General features: G+C 38.0%; 1 protein-coding gene across 1 annotated transcript in view; it reads left to right on the forward strand.

The window, feature by feature from the left end:
* Efhc2 (EF-hand domain (C-terminal) containing 2) overlaps window positions 1-17,591 on the forward strand; it is a 164,266-nt gene that overhangs the window by 138,946 nt on the left and 7,729 nt on the right. The window contains exons 13-14 of the mRNA XM_013030843.1: window positions 37-129; window positions 12,996-13,101. Of these exons, the coding sequence (XP_012886297.1) occupies window positions 37-129; window positions 12,996-13,101 (199 nt within the window). The remainder of the gene's footprint in view (window positions 1-36; window positions 130-12,995; window positions 13,102-17,591) is intronic.

Consider the following 17,591-nt stretch of genomic DNA (forward strand, 5'->3'; position numbering starts at 1 on the left):
GATGTATAAAACCCACTTTACTTTGTTTTAATGCAGAAAACATGTATTACCTACCATAGATGTCAAAAGGATATGTAAGTCTTCCAGGCTCCCTTTGAGTGATGAACTTCTTGTAGAGTTACTATCCAGGTAAGCAAAAGATCCCTTCTTGATGAGAATTGTTGTGTACATTTTGTTTTGGAGACTGTTTCTGCTTGAATTTACTTTTAATTGAATCTAATATACTTTTATTTACCATTGATTTGCCCTTGATTGTTTTGATTATATCAGTGATGATATGTCCTTTTAAGTCTTTTTTAAAAATTGTTTAAATTTTGTTGTAAAGGTGATATACAGAGGGGTTACTGCCAGGTAATGAGTACATTTTCTCTTGAACAGTGTCACTCCATCCCTCATTCTCTCCCAGTTTTTCCTGAAGTTTTATAAAAGGAAAGTTACCATGATCTTACCTGTTACAAAGCCTATCATGAATTAGTATTTCATGTTTTTTATATTAATACATAGCTATATACAGGTTTTGGATGAAAATGAAATGCATGACTTTTCATTGGTTGTAAGGATATTGCATAATAAAACTCAGAGCAGATTTTTGAAAGCAGTACCTCCTGATTGCTGGAGCACTAGATATAAAACATAGAGCTATAGTTCCACAAAAGGAAAACACAGGAAACTGCTTTCTGAAACACTTCTGTTAGTCCTCACTTTTGGGTAATACCTTCCTTGTCACATAGATTCTGGTGATCATTAATGTTTTCCCATATATCACTCTAACTTCTCATCTGTCTTACATGTCTTGATAACTTTGATAGTATTGCTTTGTGCTAGACATCGTAATCATTTCTTCAGATGCATTGTTTCATTTATTTTTAAAGACAACTTCATATAGTCAGAAGTACTATCATTCCTGTCTTGCACATAAGGATGTTAAGAAGATATTTTGAAAGAAAAGATGTTTTGCTCAAAGTCATGTTAGCTAGTAAAAGCTCTGACTTGACCCCTGAACCTTTCGAATGTATATCCTTGCTTCTAATTTTGAATCATTGTCTGAAAAAAAGCCAGGATATTAGGGTGAATTGGCAGTTCTGCTTCTTTCCTACTGTCTGCATCCCTCTATTCTGTCTCCCTTCTCACTGTTGTTACTTCTCTTCTGACCTATACTTCTTGACTATCAAAGAACTTCCACGATGGTCTTTCTTCCATTAGTCTCTTGTCTTAAATCTAACTTTACCTATAGCAGCTAAATACACACTAAGAGCAAAAAATGTCATTTTGTTAGTCGTTTACCCACATACTTTCTGTGGTATCTCTTTGGTCTTGAAAGAAAAAAGAAAAACCAGACTCTGTAGCTTTGAGTTACTCTTTCTTCTCCATCATGGGATTCAGGGGTTCCAGTTAAAGTATTCTTCATAAGCGGGCATAGGATTTGTAAATTTTTTATCTTAAGCCAAACAAATTCCAAATAGGGAACTAGAGTTCAAGGTGTTGAGAAGGGAATCGAGAGAAAGGAAAATACAGTTGTGTATGTATATGCATGGGATTAACCTGAAGTGATTTTTTTAAATTCTCAGCTCTACTTGTTTGCTTATTTTTGTTGTTTTGTTTTTAGCTCTGTTTTCTGGTAGCAATGGGAAAGATAAGTAAGTCATCTTACTTAATGGATTTGAGATGAAGTAGGCTGACCCAGGAGTGAAGATTCTCTATAGTAATTGCATCTTCACCTTGCCTTTTCCCCCATAATGAAATGGACTATCCAGCATGTCATACATGTACTTCTTGTGCATGTACTCCCCATATTTTTGGCTTTTCTCTGGTTATTTCTTTAGTAGAAAACAGCATCCAAATTTTGTTACCTGCTGAGAGCCAGCTCTTTCTTCAAGATCTTCTGCAAGTGGCACTACATCCATGAAACCCTCCACGTAGTGTTTGCTTGGCTAATGATCACAGGGTTTATCTTATAAGGATTCACACAACACTGCGTTTCTCTTTCTGTTCCTTTTCTTGTAATGAAAAGTTGTGTTTTGACCTTTAGAGCCATTCAGATACATACACTTTCTCCTCACCTATTTGATTTACTGCCTATAAAGAGCCAGCGCATTGCATGTCACAGCAATTTTATCTGCCTACTTTGTCTCTTATATTCTTTAAGCCCACTTATTAGCTATGTGATTTTGTGCAAGAGTTCTGACCTGTCTGGGTCTCCAATTTCTTACCTCTGGACGGAAATAACAGCATTTAGCTTCAGAGAAGTTCTGAGGACTAATGGAAATAACATGTATAAAGTACCTTGTACAGCACCTGGTAATAAGTATTGACTGGGGACTAAGAGATAATTCAAGTCAGGGACCATAGCCCACACACAGACTGACTTAGAAATGAAATGGAAGAAACCTGTTAACTTGTTTATGGAGGAAGCCTTGTTTTCCAGTAATTGGGTCTGAATGCTTTTCACACATTAAGCTGTCTTCTAGTCAGGAAGCTGTGGATCTTTATTAGATTATCTCTTCATAGGCTTGAGAACAAGTTGTCCTGTAAAGTTCAGTAATGTAGGAACCTGGCCTCTGGAGGACCTAGGGGTTTCTTCTCCAGAGCACAGGCCACCAAGTCACTATCCTCCTATTCTCTCAGCAGACTGTTTTGTCTTTACATTTACAATTAGACATTAAATGTGAAAGGACTGTTCTGCAACTTGCATTGGCATTGTCTCAGTCTGTGAACACATCCTCCTCCAAGCCCAGTTTAGCTTTGAGGAGGTCATCCCTCCCTGCCACTGAGCAGACCATGTTCAGTCTAACTTTGCCTCTAATTGTGCACTGACCCTTCTCCACACTCAGGGGGAAACTTCAGACTAATCAGATTAGAAACTGTCTCATTCCCATTCCCCTTTCTCTCCAATATGCCCTGCCATGATTTGGGTCACATGCTTGATGTTTTGCATCATCTCCACAGATTCCTTTCAAAGACTGCCCTAATTCCTAATGGACCCATCAGCTTTCAGCTTACATTTGTATTCTGCATTCTTATTGTTCCCCACAGACTCCACAGGCCTTTATAGAACCTTGAAGAGAATCTCTTTCTGCATAGTCTTCTTCATGGCACGATAATCCACAGCCCCCTCTCACGTCTGCAGTATCCCATGGGAAGCAGGGATAAAGTTTAATTTTGCTCAGTGTACACTGCCCAGGATAGATGTACCTGCTTTAGGATGAGGTTGGTCCACTTCTGGGCAGCTCTGTAACACTGCTGTATGAATTCAGATCATTAGATGACAAACAATAGAGTGGGTGCTTTCTTTCACCTAGTGATTATTACCCAGTTCTCTCTGCATCTGATACAGAGAACTAAGATCTTGTACTAAGTTTCTCCTTCTATTTCACTCTCATCATTCTTGTAATTCAACTAAGTCTTTTGTAGTGTTAGCATAGCCAAAGTTGACATTTGGATTTCAACATTTTGTTTTTACCCTCATTTGCTCCAGCCCTACCAATATATGCCATGAGAGTTGGTATGAGGTCATCTTTCTTACCACCCAAACTCACTTCACTAATGCAGAGTATCATATTTCTATGTTCTATGTCATGGCGGCTATTATCCATTAATAATAGCAAGAATGCACTGTGTTGACATAGTCTTGAGAACCTAAGAATATTTTTATAAATCTTTGGGCATTTTTAAAGATACATTTTAATTGAGAGTAGCTATGTATCCTCATTTCCTAAACATAAGCATTGAGATATAAGGAAAATCTCACTGAAAGAGCATGCTCCAAGACAAGGTGACTCAAATGGAATTACTTCTATTTGATACCCAAAACTTCCTATGATACTTCCTAAGATACCCCAAACCTTTGCTTTCTATTTGAGCTCCCAAGCGTAGGAATTATATCTAATTTGCCTTCACAACCTCAGAGACTTGTTCTGTGCTGGTACACACTGTGTGTAGAAGGGAAACCTTGGGCTTGGGATCTACCACACCTGACTATAAAGCAAGCTTTGCTGCCACCTGGCTATGTGCTCCATGTATGTTTACTCAAACCCTCTGAGACTTCACTTAGATGTAGTTGTCTCTCAGTACTAATGATGAAGAAATTGTGATTCTCAAGTATAAGAGATAGAGAGGATTCTGAGATCATTGCATCCTTGTAGGAATATAAAGGTGGCCTCTTCTCTTAGTTGTGGCATTCTGAGCCTGAACTTGAAACAAGTATAAACACAAGTGCAGCTCTGCCCCCAGGCAGCCTGGCCCTAAGCTAGTGTTTTATAGCTGACTTTGGGTTCCATGGAATGCCTTAGAACTGACCTCCCAAGAGAGCTGGTGCCTCATCCAGAAAGATCAGTTAAAATGGAAAAAGTTAGCAGGGCTTTAAAAGCATCTCATTATGTTCTACCCAACCCCAGCCTCTCTCAGGCAGAGTTTGAGCTCATAGAATTCTACTTACCTTGCAGTGAGGCTGATGGGAACCATTGAGCCATGTGGCTTTTGTTACAGAATGTTTGGTATACTATGGAAGTTTTTAGAAGAGCTCTCTTTCTCTTTTTCCCTCTTCATTCTCCTTTTCTCCCCTTCTTCTTCCTCCTCTCCCTTTCTCTTAGCCCTTCTATTATTCCTTTCCTTCATCTTCTCTGTCACATAGCGCTTTCTACACTTTCAAATATAAAGAAATATATAACTGAGGAATTTTAAAAAATCAAACCATGTGGGCCAATAGAGCAGTAACTCTCTATAGAGTCTGTACTTGGTAGTTGTGAACCACCCCACCAAGTATCTCTATGGAATCTGAATTGAAATTGAGAGGTCTGGCCATTGACACATAACCAGTTACTCATTGACAATTTCGGCAGTGACATCTTGCCTATTCTAGGTTTTCATGTTCAGCTAATGCAGCATCTCAGAGCTCTACACTTTCTCAAGAATTTAACGTTGAAGACTTTCAACAGGTCTTTTAAGATGGATTTGCAAGTAGTGAACTGAAACCAAATCCAACTAAGTGAATCCAAAATGTGTCTTTAGCTGGGTGCCAGCTCAGCTTGAGCCACCCAGCTACTTAGGAGGTTGAGATCTGTGCTTCAAGGTTTGAAGACTGGGCAGGGAAGTCTGTGAGACTCTTATTTCCAGTTAACCACCAAAAAGTCATAAGTGAAGCTGTGGCTCAATGTTAGTGTAGCCTTGGGTACAAAAGATCAGGGACATTGCCCAAACCCTGAGTTCAAGCCCCAAGACCAGCACAAAAACAGTATGTTTTCACCACTTTCCTTTCCAGTCATTCCTCTAAGAATAAGGTGACTTTTGCAATTGAGAATAAGTAGTTTCCTCGTCAGCAAAATCCAGCTATTGCTAAGCCATTTACCTCTTTGGAGGGTGGAAATAAAGCTGCTCAGCATTATTCCTTGTGACAAGGAGATGCCTGGCTTCTGCAGTTTTCAAACTATTCATCATTGCTGGGTGGGGGAGCAAAAACATCAGTCAAATGTCTGGTTAGATTCACTTCTAAGAACTCCCACCCATCAAGGCCCTGGGAAGCATGTTTGGGGGCCATTATTATTTAGGGAAGAACCAGAGAAATTGCCTTTCTTCCCCTTTCTTCCACAAACATGTCTCTTAGTTTGTATAGGGAAGGAAATGGTGGATTGCTGGAGTATCAAAGGGAAAGAAGAATTTATGGAAGCTTTAGGAAAACACTTTGAGCACTGTGAGCTGAAACTTGAAAGTTAAGAGGCGGAATTTTTTAACAAGCATTGAAGCACTTAAAAGCCAGAATTAGTGTTGCCCTTTAGGGCAGTCCCCCTGGAAAGCTGTGCACTGATTTTAACTATGTTGCCATAGAAAGTTCTTCTTTGGACCTGCTTTCAAAGTCTTCTTAAAAGAATTTTTTCCAACGTGGCAAATCTCTGTCCTTTGACTATACATCAGAGTTTGAGCTAGATCCAAATGTCTTTTGGAGAAGAATGAAGTAGGGAACTTAGGTGGAGGATCTGGATCATATTTTTGATTGAAAGCCCAATGTGGCTATGAAATAAGAAAGTATATATATATATATATATATCAATATATAGGCTTTTCTAAACTATTTTTAAAGGATGACTGGGATTTAGCAAGTGATGTCTTTAGTCATAGAACAAAGTCTCCGTGATGGATAACAGGGTCAGTAGCCTTCAGGGGTAACTGGCATAGTTGATCTTATTCCCTTGATATTCAAACCTTTGCCCATCTCTGAACTGTTTCCTCTGCTTCCTTCTCCAAGAATCTGTTTTGATTTTAGACTTGAAAATCTCCTTTGTGTCCTACTTCCCTCTCTTACAAGCTCATTTTCAAGCATAGTGTACATTGAAAAGAATATGCAAATGATGGCATAAAATATCTCATTGCATCAGTGGTCCAGGGAAAAAACTGTGTTTAGAACTTGGGAGCAGAATTGTTTCTAACATATTTATAAGATATTTCTTTGTTGGTTTGTATGTCCCTCACCCACGGTATAACCCCTGTTTTGACGATATTTGATGTTGGTATAATTTGGGGAGGGGAAGGGAAAAAACAAATTGTTTAAATAGGGATACAGATGGACCCATTGCAACAATGAGATGTACAAGATGTTATGTGGAAAAACGAACTTTACAACTTTGGCCGGGGGGGGGGGAGGAAGAAAGGGAATGGGGGGAGCGGTGGTGGTGGGAGATGGGAAGGGATGGGAAGGGGAAACAAAGGAGGAGGCAACAATTCTTGATAAGAAATGTACTCATTATCTTGCTCATGTAATTGTAACCCCTCTGTGTGATATTTTCACAATAATAAAAAAAAGAACTTGGGATCAGGAAGGAAGACTAAAGGGACTAATTCCAGTTAAACAATCTCCTACTCTTTTTTTTTCTCCAAAACTATTGGTTTACTATTTAGAAAGGCATGTTTCAGGATTGTTTGTCTGCTTGTCAAACTAAGTTTTTTCTTTTGTATCAAAGTGGTAGATGTTCATAGTCAAGAATAATCCAATAATTCTGAAAAGTTTATTTCAGCAACAGCAGTCTCTGGCCACATCAGCAGCTACGTTCAACCTTTCTGATTGCTTTTTATAGGCTTTTAAATAGCATGGGAATTCTGTTAATTTTTTATTTATCATTTGTAAATGCTTTCTACTAACTTCCTATTATGATGATGACTGAGAAATTAGCTTACTTTGGTTCTCATTACAGTATATTCTATTTGAATGATCCCAGAGTCTTCTCTGTATCCCTGGAGTTCTAGAAGTCTATGATGGGGAGGTGTGTGTTTGTGTGTGTGTGTATGTGTGTTGCAGAGTCTTCCTTTTGTTTTTCAGAAACTTTCCTTTAGTTATTAAATAATTTTCTCCCTTCTGTTCTTACTTTTAGCTTATGAGAACTATTAAGAAATTAGATAATGCAAATTTGGATATTTACTCTCTCAGTTTTTTCAAGTTTCTTGTATTTGCTGAAATTTCCTGTTTTATATTCTAACTCTTCTACTGAATTCTTTTACTACCATCATAATTTTTTTAAATTCCAAGAACATGTTTTTTAGGTCTTGTGTTCCTTTTTTTAGACTTCTGTTTATCTTTTCAGGGGTATAACATATTTTCTTATCTTGCTTCTTATCCTCTGTTCCCTGAATGAAATTTATCTGAGTTCTTTTTTCCCCCTTCCTTGTTGCTCTCTTGATTGTTGTCCTTAATATTAGATGCTTTGGTAGACGTGGGAGTGTCTTCTTGATCATATTTTACTATGCAGTAAGTTCATGGGTATTCATCTTCATTAGGGAATCCCCAGAAGCTGAAATCTAGAGTTTTCTGTAGAACCATTCATAGCATTGAGAGGGAAAAGAGTTTAAACATTAGTCACATTCTAAAAGCTAGAAGGAGAAAGGGAGGATTGAATGCCCTCAAATTCAAAATGTAATCTTTTTCTGCCTCCTTTATGCTTCATCACCTCTAGACTGGAGCTTTTTTATTTGAACTTGTTTCAAGAACAAGTTTCTATTCCCTCCTGGGAGAGAAGGCACACCCTAAAGGAAGGTATTTGGAGATCTAGCTGCCCTTACTTTGTCTAGGTTTTCTGATTATTCTTGTTTTCAATGCCATACCTTGTCCCTGCCTCTGGTGGTACTTCCAGTCTGAAATTGCTGAGTCTCTTAGGCGTTTCATGGACCATGTTGATGGTTCATTCCTTTCCTTGGTTCTGCTGACTTCATCACCAATGCTTTTCATCCCGCAAAACATTTTAAACTTCCTTTTCCAGTGAAGTCTTTTCTTCAGTTGTCTTTGTCATTGTGTGCATTGTTCTTTATTCTTTTGTAGGTGAGAGAAATATTTGTGGTCCATCTATCATAATTTACTGCAGTTCTGTCCACTTCTCAAAAGCAAAGAATTCTTCCAGGAAGCATCAGCTAGTTTTTCCCTTTTAATTAAAAGATGTGTTTGTTCTTTTCTCCTCTGCTCCCCTTGGGTGAATGGGAAAGGTAGTACAGTACCTATTTACATACACTGAGGTCTTCTAAGAGAGAACTGAAAAGAAAATCTTGGAGTATTTTATTATATTAGCAAAGTCTTCCTGTTAGTCAGGCTCTGGGATTTGGGAAAGATGAAATATTTCATTTGTTCTAAAAAGAATTTATATATTTTAGAGCTATCATTTACAGCTATTGATCCCTTATCAAGTATTATTTGATTTAGACCATCTTTCCCAAATACCTTCTAAATGGGCAAATAAAAATGTTGCATGTGATGAATCATGAACTGGTATGAGAAGAGAGCTTGGGATTTAGAAGATAACAGGGAACATGGCCAAGTATCAGAGTTAGTGGTAACAAAATCAAATAGGACTGCTTATGGTGACTTTTGGAAATTTTCCTATGAGTTACAATGCTTTCATCTAGAGAAAATACTAATTCAGGTAATGGGACTCAGAATAGAGAAATTTAAGGAAGACCTTCTTAAGGAAACTACATTTGAATTGAGACTTTATAGATAACAAGACAGAAAGTTCAAATGCCTTGCATGTCTAGGAACAATCTAGACATGAGCAGACCCTCAGTAGATCTGGAGTATTGAGGCAAGGAGAGAGTTTTGAGGTGAGGTAAGCAGGATCGGTAAGCAGGAAGGAGCCAGACTAAGTTGGGTCTTTAAACCCTGGTAATAAGTAGTTTAGCTTGTATTCTAAGTAAGAAAGCCACAGAAAGATTTTGAACAAGGAAGTGATTAAACAGATCTATATTTTAAAAGGATCACTCTAGTGGAGGGTGGTTTGTTGCAACCTGAAAGTACATAGAAGAAGCAAGACCAATATATAAAGCTATTGCTAGAATCCAGATGATATTGGTTTGGGAGTAGGGAATAGTAAAAAATGGAGAGTAGTAGATAGGTTTATAATATACAGTGGTAGTAAGTAGTCCCCAGGACCAGTTAGTGGACAATGTATGAAGGGGAAATTGATCTTTTATATTCAATTGACTGGTTCTAACAGCACTGAAATACTTAATTCTGAACCCTAGGAGAATTACATTCTATACTGTAAGAACGGAGACAAGTATTTCATTGGTGATCCCATCCAGTTTCCCAGTCTGGCACCTACAGATAATATCTATGCAGCAAATGGGTCCTACACTTAATCTCCAAATGGACCTCTCTCTTGAACTTTAGACTCATAGCCTCAATTTCTCATTAAAATATAACAAATCTAGCTAAGCACTGGTTACTCACGCCTATAATCCTAGCTACTCAAGAGGCTCAGATCTGATGATTGTGGTTCAAAACCATCCCAGCAAGAAAATCTGTGAGACTCTTCTCTCCAATAAACTACTGAGAAAAAGCCAGAAGCAGTGATGTGGCTCAAGTGGTAGAATGCTAGCCTTGAGCACAGAGAGGCCCAGGGACAGAACACTGGCCATGAGTTCAAGCCCCTGGACTGACCAAAAAATGTAACAAATCTAAAACTAAATTCTGGGACTTGCCACACAACCTACAAGTTCTACAGTCTTTCTCATCTCAGGTCAGTTTCTTCTTCCTAATTGCTCAATAAGAAGCCTCAAGTCATCTTCAATATTCCCTTTTTTCCTTACAGACAATATCACATATTATAGGAATTCCATTAAAAATGCATTCAGCACTGATCACTTCTTACCATCCTCATGGAATCCATCATTATTCCTCATTTAGGTTACTGCAAGGAACTGTTAGCTGCCCCTGCCACTTCTGTCTTGGCTCCTCTATTCTACTTTCAATATACCAGTTTAGATTAATCTTAACAATATATTAAAGCCTGTTTTAGTCTGCTCAAGCTGCTGCAACAGTATACTATGAATTCTGGAGGCTGAAAAGTCTAAAATCACGGTAGATGGTGAAGTCTAATACCTAATATCCTTCTTAGTGTGTTTCCACATGGGAGCATAGGCAAGAGATTCTCTAAGGCTTCTTTTACCCATTTTATTCCTTTGTTTTCGGATTTATTATTTGTATGTATGTGTTAGGACTGAGGCTTGAACTCTGGGCCTTTTGCTTTGTTTAGCTTTTTTGCTCATGGCTGCCACTCTACCACTTGAGCCACTCATCCACTTCTGGCTTTTTGCTGTTTAATTGGAAATAAGAATATCTGATTTGCCTAATAGGGCTGGCTTCAAACCATGATCCTCAGATCTCAGCCTCCTGAATAGCTAGGATTATAGACGAGCCACTAGCACAAGGGTATTTTTTTAAACAGGATCTTTCTCTGTAGTTCAGGCTGGCCTCAGATTCTAAATACTCCTGCCACTGCCTCCCAAGTACTCAGATTATAGCCAGGTACTACAATATCTGACTATAGGACATGAATCTCAATCATGAGGGACCTGACCATAGTGACCTAAATAGCTCTTCCAGAGCTTCCACTCTAATAATGATACATCCATGATCAGACTTCAGCATATGAACTTGAGGTACAATCTTATAGCACATTGATGGTCCTATAACTTTTCTGATAGTATGTTCAGTGACTTAGTTTTCTTTAGAGTCAAAATCAAAGACAGTACATAATCTCCTTGATCTCAGTTACTACTCAGAGAAATAGGAAATGATTTCTTTAAGAACCTGCTAGAGAAGCTTCTCACAAAGCATACTTAATTGAGTTTTAGTTTGTGAAACGTACACGAATAAAAGTAATAATGGTCAAGCATTTTGGCTGCAAGTATTTCCTTAAACAGAACATTTCCTCCAAAGGAATTGACATAATGAGTGCAGCCAAAATTCATAGAGTAAACAGTGGTAGGGGGTAGCATGTTAAGAGTTGTATCTAAAAATCCTTGGCCAAAGAAAATGTACACAGAAGAGTTACAGAATTCCCTTTTCTCTCTTCTGGTCCCAGTTTAATTCTACTTTGTTTACATTGATGAGGCTATGTGACTTCAGCTTGAAGGATTTAATTTGTTGCTGCTAATTTTTATTGGTTTGTAAATAATGAGTTATTTTTCAATCCTTTGTGAGGAGATTAGAAAAAAAAATCTGATTGTGTACATGTTATTTCAATGGCAAAGGCCCAGAGCAAGAGGCTTGGAACAATGCCTTAATAACTACTTTTGTCATTTCCTTCAAAAAGTGGTATTACATAATCAGTAGATAATTTTTCTTAAATAATTGGTAGAATGTGATCAAATTCTTTTGTTATCCATCCTTCCTGCATGTCACCCTTTTTCATGTGTTTTAAAATAGTTATTATAAAGGTGATGTACAGAGGGGTTACAGTTACATTAAGTAAGGTAAAGAACACATTCCTTTTTGGACAATGTCACCCTTTCCTTGCTCTCTCTGAGTTTTTTTCTCTCCCATTCTCACCCATAAATTGTATAGTTCATTTTCAGCACAGTGCTTAGTGAGTACCACTGATGCATGAATATAATCAAATTTAAAATACATAGCACTGAGATATTACATTAAGAAATCCTTGGACATTATTTAGACCACTATAAAAATTGTGCTGAAATCATTGTATTTTAGTAGCTAAAACTCTATTTTAGTTAAAGATCAATCCAATGTCCTTAAATAAAAATCAATAGCCAAAAATATTCTGTTTTCACCTCTTGTGGTACAAGATAATAATTTGTTAATTTTTTCAGAATGAAAACTGGCTTTTTTAATTATAAATTTAAAATAAATCATATGATACAGAGAAGTCTAAAGAAAAAGTCAAAAATCATTTCTCTTTTCAGAAAAAGGTCTTCTTATTATATAAGGGTATTATTATTATCAGGTTTTTAAAATCTGTGCTGTTTATTTATCTGTAGATATTATTTTATAACTCACTTTCCATTCTGTAATACATCAACAGCATATTTCCATGACAGCAAAGATATGTATGCAAATAATCCATATTTAATGACTATGTAATAAATGACAATGTGCTTTTCTTTTTCTTAAAGTTAATCAAAACTTATCTTAAAGATTTAAAAAGTATGCAACTTAAGGAATATAAGGACATTCTATTTTACTGACATATTTCAACCACTAAACTTAACAGTCCTTAAATATTCTTAACAAAATACAGTGCTGTGTTAATAAATTACATAATAAATACATACCAATTGCTAGAGATTGGGCCTACTCTCGTGGATTCGGTAAATTAGATCCTCACTCTCCAATAATTTGTATTCTGGGCAAGCTGAAGTAGATAACTAATAAAAATCAGATGTTAAAGCATTGATGATAATATACTTTTTTTTGTCAGTCATGGGGCTTGAACTCTGGGCCTGGGAGCTGTCCCTCAGCTCTTCAGCTCAAGGCGAGTGCTCTACCACTTGAGCCACTACACCACTTCCAGCTTTCTGACTGGTTTATTGGAGATAAGAGTCTCATGGAGTTTTCTTCCTGGGCTGGCTTTGGACTGTGATCCTCAGATCTCAGTCTCCTGAGTAGCTAGGATTACAGGCATGAACCACTGAAGCCCAGTGATAATATACTTTTAAGGTAAAATTTAGGCTGGTGTTTTTCTCATGAATTTTACACATTAAGTCAAATCATGTAATTTCAGGTTTGAAGATAGTGAAAAACAAATAAATTATGAAGCGTTTTTCTCTGCCCTGAACTGGAGATTGAATCCAATGCCTGAATATGTGTCACCATCGTACCTTAAAGAGGTAAACTACTTATTTTTATTAATTTATTTAATACCTACTTAAAAAAACAGTTGTGACTATGTCCCCTGTATTTAACACCCTGTGTCTTTAAATTATTTTCAATATAAAATACTCATACGCTTGGGAGAAGAGTGTGTATATATTTCTGAATATTCCTGTTAAAAGCTAATTCACTTTCCATGCTGAGCAAACATCTGTTCTGTAAGAGTATGACTTGTCTTAGGCAGCTGAATTTTTTTAAACCTCACTCGCATCCAATTATATGGAAACGAGGATAATAGGTTACAGTTATAAATAGATATAAACACTGTTATCAAGGGATTCCGGTAACATCATCATAAGCTACAACAGCAAATCTCGAATTGTGCCTGTGTCAGGAATTCTCAGTGTATCTCTGGCTGTGTACACAGGTTTACCATGGGTGAAACAGTTGAGTATAGGGACACACATTTCATGGTTGAGCCAAATTTAAAATAAAAATTCAGTAGAAAAATGCTTACTTAGGGAAAATAAAGTTTATGTGATTAGATGGTGTTGTCAACATTGTGGAATTGCCTGGAATTCTCTAAGATCTCTTTGGTCCAATTGTCTTTAAGGAGTGGGCGGGTGGGTGGTGGTTTGTTTGTGTTTTTACATGCTCCAGAAATTGATTTTCTTGGGAAAGTCCCTTGATAAAGTAAATGTCATGTGGTTGATACTCCCAGAAAGGAGGCGTTTATTCCTCCTAGTCTCTGCTGACCAACTCATTTTGGCCAGAGATTGTCTGATGCCTCTGGGAAGTTTCTCAGGCATGCAGGAGTGTAGCGGACAGCCTTAGCACTAGCAGATGGCTGGGAGACCATGGTGGCCTTTGTGGAGTTGAACAGCGGTAGGGCTGAATTCTGGCTCTGCTGCTTATTTAGCATAATAATTTCAGGTCAGTCAATTTACCTTGTTCATTCATAGATTTAATCTTCAGATAAGTCAAAATTAATATCCTGAGTAGATCTTCTGCTTGGTGTTAGTGTCCAAAGATAAAGGATATCAAGGCTACCATTGAGAGAACCACTGCTGATGAAGATGCAGCAGTACACTAATGATTTGGAGTGTGGCTTGATAGAGAAGATATTGAAATACCATGAAATGATGAAAAAGCTGCTTCTAAATCAGAGGAATAAGAAGTACTCTTGGGGAGGTGACACTTGACATCTCAGTGGAGCACTAAGAGTTAGCAAAGTAGGAAAGTGGCCTGGTATAGAAAAGGCATTGCTAACAGAGCTGTCTGGGACACAGGACAGCATGGTTCTTTAACAGAAGCAAGAGGAATTGCTGTGGCTAGAAAAGGTTGAGAGGCTAGAGATGCCTACAAGAGAGGGTGAGCTTTCAGTGTTGCCCTGGCAGGGACAGAGATCATTGACATATATCCATTTATTTGATTTTAAAATTAATATTTCTTTTAATTGTACCCATTTATGGGGTACCGTATGATAGAAACACATCTTCTCATTGCGTTGTATTTTCCTTTTCCATTTCACCCAGTTCTATGTTGGAGATGTCATTATTAAATAAAAGTATGGTCATACCCCATGCATTTATCTCCAGTGTGGCTTGCATGGGAAGTTCCTCTAGTTTAATATGTGAAGATCTAAGGCATTATTTAATAGATGTAGTATAGATACACAGCAATTTACTCCACCATTCTCTATTGATAAGCATTCAGGTTGTTTCTATACTTCTTCCCTCCTAAAATGCAGTATTGTATTTTTTGCTTTTTGATGACTATTGAATTTGCATAAAATATCAGCTTTTATACTACAACCTACAGTAATGAAGACATTTTTTTCCACAATAATACAGAATGTACATATGTAATGGAACAAGTGTTTCATAAAAGAATACCATTCTAACTGCAGGGTGCAATATAATTTTTTTCTTCTTTCCTTCTTTTACTTTCCTACTCCCTACTCCTTCCTCTGTCTGTTTCTTTCCTTATTTTGAATGTTTTTTTCTGACCCATTACATTGATTAGAAGCATCAACACTCACACTAGAGTAGTCTGGGAAAGCCATGGATTCACTTTCCTTGTGTGCACCCTTCCCCCATTTCATCAGTTACCACTCTGTGTCCTGGGACATTTCCTGAGCCTCAGACTTCAGGTGCTTTTTAGAGAAGCAATGTAGAGCTCAAGGTCTGGAATGAGAAAGAGACTTGTATTCAACCCAAGGACATTAACTTACCAAGTGATTTGTACAAATTATTTGATCTTTCAGGTTTTTCCATGTCTAATATGAAAATTAAAGTAATTCTTCCATTAAGGTTACTGTGAGGACTCAGTGAGTCAGTAAACTCACAGATCTTACAACAACTCCTGTCCCTGAGGGTTTAAATGTTAGGTGCTTTTATTGTTTATAAAGTGGAGATGCCTTGCCTTCCTCAAGTCAATGGGACAGGCTCTGAGCCATCCTTTACAAGGCTAAGATGGATGATTTTCTCCTCACTGGAAAACAATAGAATCATTATAGACCAGAATGTTACATCAAGAAAAGCAGTAGGCTCTTGTTATTCGGTGGCAGTTAAGCAGTAGCTGCTGTTATTCAATTATGGCAAGAACTTTACTCACAGTCTCCTCAGTTCTGTCTACCACAAACCTTTGAAAGGGACTATTTAGTAGGAACAGGTTGAACATGATATTGTATAATCCATATGATAAAACCAGTAACATGTTAATAGCTAGTAATGACTGGAGACACTTGGATCAGATCATGTTCCAGGTTGGGTTCTCTAAGAATCAGATGAAGTCTAACATACAGCATGTTTATTTGTTGGTATGCTGGAATTACTGGAAGGTGAGAGAAAGAAATAGAGGAGAGAGCGAGAGAAAGAGACAGAGAGACAGAGACAGAGACAGACAGAGAGACAGAGACAGAGACAGAGAGAGGAGAGAGAATGTTGAAGGCATTCCCAAAACAGCTTTGACTAACCCAGAGGAGTTTTGAAGTTAGAATAATCTTTCACAGTTCAGCTAAAATAGCCTGGACCTTTCTATTCCTATGGGTTATTATAGGAAGTGATATGAATTCAGGAAATGTATAAACAAGACATCTCTTTTTTATTTTTGCCAATCCTCGGGTTTGAACTCAGGGCACTGTCACTGAGCTTCTTTTGCTCAAGGCTAGCACTCTACCACTTGAGCCACAGTGCCACTTCCAGCTTTTTCTGTTTATGTGGTACTGAGGACTCAAACCCAGGGTTTCATGCATGCTAGGCAAGCACTCTACCACTAAGCCATATTCCCAGCCCCCAAGACATCTCTCTAGGTGTAGCAACCCATGCTTCTCCTCAAGGAGATTCTGGGTGGTACATCACAGCTGGGCACCCAGGCCTGGTTGAATGTTCTTAGTGTTAGCTGAGAGCCTTTTCATGTAGTACAGTCTCTTCCTGTGATTTTCTTACATTCTTGTCTTATCTTTCATGCTGGGAAATGATAAGAGACTGGTTATGCCAGAAAAGGCTGTGCAGGAGTTAAACCAGATGTGGAGGGCCCTGGACCCAGTTGGGTACAAAAAACTTCAGCTTTAGGAATTACCATAATTTGGGGGTTGCCATAGCCCAAATCACTTGTGGTACCTCAAGGCAAGATCAATCAAGTGGTGGAAGTGCTGAAGTCCTAAGTGTGATATCAGGGGTTGAAAGTCTTTTGAAAATAAAGAATATCTGGCTGAGCTGTGTGGAAATATGGCCCAGGTGAAGGCCTGGTTTGGGAAGATACTTATTTCCTCCAGCATGTGAGCTGGACAGTCTGTCTCTGGCAGAAGCTTTACTGATGACATGGGCAATTCTTTAGAAGCTACCAGTACTACTCTTATTCAGAAACTGTATTTCTTTACTTTGGGTCTCTTTACATGGTCTCTTTCCCATACTTGAGATTATATTGAGAAATTAGAAAGAGACTTCTTGGCTGATGAAAACTGAATAAGCTGTAGTGCTGTATTCAGCTTAAATTCCATGTATATCAGTGTTAATGGAGAGGATGAAAGCTTAGGTTTGAATTTGGGACACCTCCTCAGCCTAGCCTGATGGATTAACTTGCAATGCATATAGGATGTGTAGAGAGGGGACAAAAGCTAGGAACAAGACCATTGGTTTTAGCTAATCAGAGACTGAGTTGGCTTTGTCTGGTATATAAGCCATTGGATTGGAAGGGCAAGACGTCAAAAAGCAAGGTATCCTCAAACAGAGAACACAGTGATGGGAATCTAAGAAGTAAGCACCATTCAATCCTCAAAAGGAGTCAGTTAACAGGCTTCCAGAGAGCCAGGAAGTTTAGTGAAGTGACCCACATAGTTGGCCTCTAAGGGCAGAGAGTACGGTGAAGGATCTTGAAGAACAAATGGAGAATAATGCTACAAACCAATCTGTTACCAGGATTAAAGGCCTTAGCTCAGGAGAACAAGCCCCACAACCAGAGTATAAAGCCAGGTCCAGATAATAGATCCTAGAGTTGGTTCTGC

The sequence above is a fragment of the Dipodomys ordii genome, unplaced genomic scaffold (assembly GCF_000151885.1).
Source record: "Dipodomys ordii isolate 6190 unplaced genomic scaffold, Dord_2.0 Scaffold134, whole genome shotgun sequence".
Lineage (NCBI taxonomy): Eukaryota > Metazoa > Chordata > Mammalia > Rodentia > Heteromyidae > Dipodomys > Dipodomys ordii.